This window comes from Gymnoscopelus microlampas (genome assembly GCF_963454915.1).
Source record: "Gymnoscopelus microlampas genome assembly, chromosome: 13".
NCBI classification, from domain to species: Eukaryota; Metazoa; Chordata; class Actinopteri; order Myctophiformes; family Myctophidae; genus Gymnoscopelus; species Gymnoscopelus microlampas.
In genome coordinates, this window is record NC_139950.1 from 48365950 (window position 1) to 48373449 (window position 7500).

General features: G+C 42.3%; 1 protein-coding gene across 1 annotated transcript in view; it reads left to right on the forward strand.

Annotated features, from left to right (window-relative positions):
* arfgef3 (ARFGEF family member 3) overlaps positions 1-7500 on the forward strand; it is an 88286-nt gene that overhangs the window by 6344 nt on the left and 74442 nt on the right. Inside the window, exon 5 of the mRNA XM_084076174.1 lies at positions 6081-6149. Within this exon, the coding sequence (XP_083932300.1) occupies positions 6081-6149 (69 nt within the window). The remainder of the gene's footprint in view (positions 1-6080; positions 6150-7500) is intronic.

Consider the following 7500-nt stretch of genomic DNA (forward strand, 5'->3'; position numbering starts at 1 on the left):
TAATGACCAGAAGTAAGGCCTTGCTTTTTCTTTCCTCCTTACGTTTCTCAGGCCAGGTAGCCCATTACACCATGAGTCCATCAAATATTGCGATATCGATACGATATACGATACATATTACCGTTAAAATGTCATATTATATATTTTAAGTGTTGCAACGTCAAATAATTAAAAAAAAAAAGTAAATATCACTATTTAAGTGCTATTGGGTTCCCACACTTGTTATTTGATATTCTAAGTGTAGCAACATTGAAAACTAAGCATTCTTCAAAAAACTTCTATAACAAGTCAGTATCACTCTTAACTTTAAGTATCCTATTTTTTTGGTTCACACTTTTTATTTGATATTCTAAGTGTAGCAACAATGAAAACTGAGCATTCTTCTTCTTTAAAAAAAGCAAGTCAGTGCACTCTTATTTTGAATTTCTCTGACCTAAAGTAAAACGGGCCACACGCTCTTATTTTGAAGGCCAACCGTCCGGAATCAAGTGTTACTCTCGTTTGACTTGACGGACATAAGTGAAAGTGAAAGTCGCGGAAAATCACTGAGTTCAATAAAACGAACGTCAATCCGACGAATGGACATAAACAGTCAAGCTTTTCATACAGAAGGCTTTAGGCAGCTTGTTACATTAAGGACATTCATTTTCAATGAGAGGCGAGCGAGTGCAGCTCCTCTAACTCAGCAGGTAGGAGGAGCAGTCTGACACACGCATGTATATGCTCGTCACACAAACACATCGCTCGCGCGCGCACACACCCACACCCACACAAACTTTCAACAAGTTGAAATCAACGCTACATGCAGAGTCTCCCCCCCCGCTCGGGCGCGGACACATACTCACACTTGTACTTGGCTCCCAGAACCAACTTTGAGAATAGATTAACGGCGGTAATTTTTTTATCGCGCGATAAGAGTCCGCCGTTAACTTAGCCCGTTAACGGCGTTAACGGCCCGGCCTTAATTTAAATGTATGTAAATGTTAACAGATACCAGCTCATTAGCATAACGTGCTAGACCTGTTATAACTGACGTTTGCACCAAGGGCGTATCGTCATAGAGGCCAATGGGGCCATGGCCCGGTCTGGAAAACTCTGCTCCCCCACTGCCCCCAGGGGGAAAAAAAACAAAAAATCTACATAACAACATTAGCACGCCTTTGTTTTCAAATCGGGCTTATTTGCATTCGGCCGGATAGTTAATGGGTGGCCATTAAAAAACAGTTTCCCCGTCAAACCGGTTCTCTTGCCAGGTAAACAGTTGTTTTATTAGTTGTATTGTGTTTTATTCACGTCTCTCTCTTGCATTAACGCTGATGGTAATTCTCAATAGACTGTCACTTATCAGCCGTCGTTGCGCGAGCCCCCCCCCCCGCGAGGGGGCGGGGGCGGGCGGTTTAAGAATCTGGCCCGGTCCACGTTAGAACCCACCATACGCTAGTGGTTTGCACCATCCATGCTACAGAACAGAAGTATTTTACACTTTGGCTATTAAAAAATATTTGACATTTTTTATTTAAAAAAAAATCGTGAACATGTGTGCAAATCTTTGAATATATATTGTTTCAGGGTCCCCACGGTCATGAAATTCCTGGAAATATTTTGAAATTAAAAAAATAATAATCCAGTACTGGAAAAGTTTTGGAATTGATCAAACTTCATCAAAGGTCCTGGAATTTATCAAGGGTCCTGGAAAAATATTTGGCTATGCATTGTTTTTGGCTATTGATTTGTTTTAATACAAAACCTTTTCATAAACATGTATTACATTACACGAAATATGTAACATAAGTAGTTTTTCGCCGAACAGGCTGTGTAACACCCCATCCGCACTGCCAGCGATGCGACGTGATGCGACGTGACGCGACGCGAGCGGGCGATGAAATCTCATTAAAATACATGTTTTTGAATGAGACCGTCCTGACCTACCGCAAGTGACAACGAACCGTGCAACGACGTCGTCCACCCCTCCTATTTTTGCTCGCAGGCTCTATTTCAGCGAGGTTTCGCGGCTGTGCCCACCCCCAAACACTTTTTATTGTTTTTTATTTATTTATTTTGCTACACTGCCTATCTTTGGGCATTGTACATAGGAGTAAGAGACACATTATTGCGCTGAATGATTGTTATATAGGCCTGGAAATTGGGCTAAATATTCTGGAAAAGTTTTGGAAAAGTTTTCGAAATTCATTACTAAAAATGTGTGGGGACCCTGTTGTTTTAAAGCGATTTTTTAAAAATCTCAAATCTTTGCTTCCGGGGGTCCCTGGAACAAAATATTTTGAGATGGGGGTCGGCGGCCAAATGCATATCATTTTGGGGGGGTCCTTGACATGAAAACGTTTGAGCACCACTGATATAGAAACATGTGTTTTTTTCAGATTACTGTTGGGATTTAGAAGACATTTGTAGAATCGGCTTCAGGTCTTAATGGGTTAATAAGTAGCAAAACAATTGTCGGGCCGACAAGAGCTTGTTGAGCTGTATGACGGAAGCACTTTAGAACATTGTTGGAGGCAGCAGTCCTAGTGAGTCTAGGGGTCCAGGCTCCCTCAGGGGTCCTTAAGGGGGGGCCGTCACATGTTTTGTACACTCTGAGATAACAAATACCGTCATTTTCGCACTATAAGCCGCACCGGACTATAAGCCGCGGGTGTTTTAATGTTTAATTACCATATGTAAGAGTTCACAGAGGGGACTGTCGGGAAAGAGATGGCTGTTTGGGGAAGCTCCCTTTTATTAACATTTCAACAAACAAGTTGCATATTTGCATAACTTATTCAAGTGTTACCATTTAGTGCAATAGTAGCTACGGAACATGTACTGTGCTGTGTAAACTGCACTATATCACATAGCGTTTCAGACACACAAACTTTTCAACTTTCAAACTTAAACGATGCGCTCCCAGCGCACGTCCCAGCAGTGATCTACAGCAGTGGTTTTCAACCAGTGGTCCGGGGACCACCAGTGGTCCTTGAGGGAGTACTAGGGGGTCCCCAGCAAAATGAGTTAATAGTGTCACAATCATTTAACCACTTAACTTTGGCTAATCACAAATAGCCGATCTACAAGGTCATAGCGCGGCACCGAGTGCCTTGCTATGAGCTTGTAGATCTGCTATTTTTGAAGCTCATAGCAAGCTCAACAAGAATTTTTTCCCCGCCGTAAATCTATAACCTTGCGTCGCCAGGATTTTCCACAGAGCGGAGAAAAGTTGAGTTGGTCACATGATGATACCAAGGATTCGTCAGTGATGTCACTGTGGATTATAAACAGTGTCGTCCGTGCTACTTCCTGTATTGACGTCACTGTTGAATCCTTGCTATCTTTGTCTTTGTTTCAACGTGTGTTGACGTGCACCGTCGCTACAAGCTGTAGCCTATTTTGTCACGATCGCGCTAATGAAACACTAAGCGGGATTTTTATTTCATGTCAACATTCTAGCACATCTATGATCTATCAGATTATCAGTAGATGTAACCCAGGTAAAGTAATGCCTGTCCAAAGTCAGTCTGCAAGTTTAACTAAAGTTTTCCACCTAGTCATTTCTGATACAGACATAACCGTTTTCAATCACCCTATCCTTGTTGATACAAAGCCATTTAGGTCAATGATATAACATTATGTAGTGATATAATAATATATAAATAGCAGCCAGTGATGTGTCACTGACTGGCTGTCAACTACTGCGTTTTGGTAAGATTGATGCGCGACGTAGCACTCATTCAGCCACTCCTTCACTACGCTTTCCATCATCCACCCTTTCTTGTTGACTTTAAAGGAGATGCCGTTCGGGATCTTTTCTTTTGCCATAGTTATCCGCTTAAAATTCACTATTGGCGGAAGCTTTAATCCAGATGCTGTGCAGCCCTAGCCTGGTAAACCCTCCCTCCGGAAATCTCATTTCCATTTGATTTCAGAAAGGAGTCTGGTCTGAAACGCCTTTCTGCAATAATCGCTGTGGGCTGGAGTTGGGCGGGAGTAATACAGTTGACTGACAACCCCTTCAACCAATGATCGTTTTTCCCCTTCAGCCAATGAGCAGTTCATTTTGACGAGCTCCAGACTATGTGACGCAACGGGACTTTTGGGACGGCCATGCCGAAAATAGGTTGCCTTATTGGGATACATGCGTGTCACAGCCCGCCCCTGCCGGTTCTCTAAATTTATATTTTTAAATAGGCTCTGTCATGATTAATTGACCACATATATGAAGTTAAACAACTAAATTCTATCCAAACGATATCTTATAAGTAAATTCCGTGCCTCAAAAAAGAAGTTTGAAAGCGTTATAAAACTGAAAGTAAGAAGTGAAGGCACTCGCACAAACAACAATGGCTGCCGTTCGTCTTTTGTCGGCGGCTCTCAGGCTGCACTCGGGTTCATTCGGGCTCACTCGAACTCGCCACCTGATTGGCCAACTGTCGCTGTCAATCACAGAACGATGAGCGACGACGCTGATAGGCTCGTCGGCTCGGCGAGCAGAGCGATTATTGGAGAAAGGCGTTTCAGACCAGACTCCTTTCTGAAATCAAATGGAAATGAGATTTCCGGAGGGAGGGTTTACCAGGCTAGTGCAGCCCAGGACACAAGTGAAATTCGTTCTCTCGTGGCCAGTGGTTCTCAACGTGCTGGACGATTCACCTTTCTTATTAACAGTCCTAGTGAGAGGCAGGTCAAAACGTCAAAGGCACTTCATCCATATTTATGATCTGGTCCCATGGAATATTCCTCTATCTTTCTTTGTGTGAATTCGCCGAAGTTTGTTATTTTTTCCTGGTAGTCGGGGGGGAGTTGCTGACACACAGTCCATGATGAGGGTTTGTGCATGAAAACGTTATTTGCACAAACTGTCTCGCTCTCGTAATGTCTGTCCTGCTCGCGTTCTGTCTCTCGTACCACTCTCGGTTCCACTTTTGCTTTTGTTGTTCGCGTGCTGCCTGTGTAACTCTTTTCCTGTTGGAGCTTAAAGGTGGGGGGCGCGGACCAGTCATAGAGCCCATAGAGTTAAAGGTGGTGGACTGTAACCTGTAAAATCCATAGATTTAGGAGGTCCCCTAGTGGCCGTTAGCTGTAAAAATCCATAAATAAGCTGCACCGTTATATAAGCCGCAGGGTCGAAAAATGGGAAAAAAGGCTTATAGTCCGAAATTTACGGTACCATGAATTTTTGTTCAAGTGCAGCTACAAGCTAGTAAAATATCAATGTAAATAGTACAGTAAGAGTATAATACAGTCGTTCAACATCAACTGTTAACACTTGGGGTGCCAGAGGTTTATTAAAACATTTCAATTTTCAAAAACCGTATATATACGGTTTTGGCACTCCACGGTTGTATTCCACATTGGCACCCAATGTGTTAAATTGGCATACAGTCTGGCATGCTCGCCGATACCTGTATTTTAGGGAGTATATCGGCAGCTCGTCCAATCCTGGCAGTACCTCAGGGCTCTACGCTAGTGTCTTTTCTGTTTTCTGTTATTGTGGGGAAAGCTTTCGCTGAAAATAGCAGATCGACAAGCTGAGCTGAGCTTGTCGATCTGATATTTTCAGCGAAAGCTTTCCCCACAATAAGGATGCTGGGGTTTAACCCATTGAGGCCTGAGATTCCGATTCTGCAAAATGTCTTCTAAATCCTAAACGGTTTTCAGAAAAAACGTATGTTTCTATATCAGTGGTTTTCAAACTTTTTCATGTGAAGGACCCCCAAAATGATATGAATCTCAAAATGTTTTGTTCCAGGGACCCCCTAGAAGCAAAGATTTTAGTTAATGTTTGCTAAGAATATATATTCAAAGATTTGCACACATTTTCACGATTTTTCAAAAATATCAGATCTACAAGCTTGTATATCTGCTATTTTTGAATAGCCAAAGTGATTTAAAAAAAATAGCAGATCTACAAGCTCGCAGCGCGGCACTCGGTGCCGCGCTATGAGCTTGTATATCTGCTATTTTTGAATAGCCTAAAGTGTAAAATAATGCTTTTTAGCTCAAATGAAAAAGTGACACAGATGCGTTCCAGGTCTGAATGGTTTAAGTGGTTAAATGTTTGTGTTGTTGTTGTTGTTGTTGTTCAGGTGCTGCTGTGTGTCACCTACACCCCGACCTTTGACCTCAACGGAGACTCCATCCTTCGGATCGCTGAGGTAAGATTAACATTTTCCCTTAAATTTAGAGTAGCCAATTATTATTATTTTTTACCCCCTTTTCTCCCCAATTTAGTCAATTTTACGTCAATTAACACATTGATTGCCTGATATTAAAACCAGGGGCGTAGCCAGAACGCTAGACGAGGCTGGGGCTAGGGAGTCGCGGGTGGGCACACCCGCGCAGCGCGCATGCATATATGCCCGGACTGTGCGGGAAATGTTTCAGTTATTAGCGTTTTTTTCGCGGGTTTGTGACGGTTTTCGTGTACATATATACATATATATATAAAATAATTTAAAAAAAAGTTACTACCCCCCTGATTAAAACGTTGTTTTTTATCCCATTGCCAGCGTTTATTACCTTAAAGGTTCTATGACATTCATTTTCACTTTTTTTTGGGGGGGGGTTTTATGACCTCAATTACACCCAAAAAATCTGAACTTTGAACATTTAGTGGATTTTCTGTGGTCTGGGGTTTTCTGAATAATTAGGCTGAAAAGTAATCTGAGCTTGGCCCTTCGGCCACCCTGGGCAAGACCTGGGATGTTGGTTGTCTTTAGAAATGTGAGATAAAAACACCTGCCATAGATCGATGGAGTGGATTTTTTTTGTTAAAACTTTCTGTACACGTTTGAAGGACCATGACAACGACTTTTAATGTGTGGTAAAACTGAACGTCACAAAACCTGTAAATAGACGATCTTTGAAAAGCCGTGGACGCAACGTTGTGTACACAAATGTAAAAAAAAAAAAAGTCTCTGTGGAGTTGTGGGAGGGATCCGTTTATCCACTGGACAAATAACATTTCTACCGCGATCGGCCATTTTGGAGCTATGGCCCGTTAAAAATGGCTGGTTTTCATACAAAACTAGAAAAAGTGCTCCTCGGAGCACAAGTCTCCGCCAGGTCAGGTAGGTTATTATGACCTCCTGGTGGCGCTATAATAGGCCAATGTGAAAAGGGTGCCGTACTATGAGCTTGTATATCTGCTATTTTTGAATAGCCCAAAGTGTAAAATAATGCTTTTTAGCTCAAATCTAAAAATGACACAGTTCCAGGTCTTAATGGGTTAAAAAAAAAGCGTATTTCCCACCTCCCCAACTGGCCACAGAACATTTATATACATTATGAATTATGATCGCTTGTAAGATGGTTGGTAAACACAAAGGGGATCGTCACGAGAGAAAAAAATGATCAAACCGGAACCATCGCTCCCTGAGACACAGGCCGCTGAAAACACCAGTTACAGGCAACTGCAGGAAACCAACAGACAGAGAGTGAATGGAGACGTAAATGATGTTATTTCCGTTATTTCCGTATCCGTGTGTGTGCTACAGTTTTGCTGCT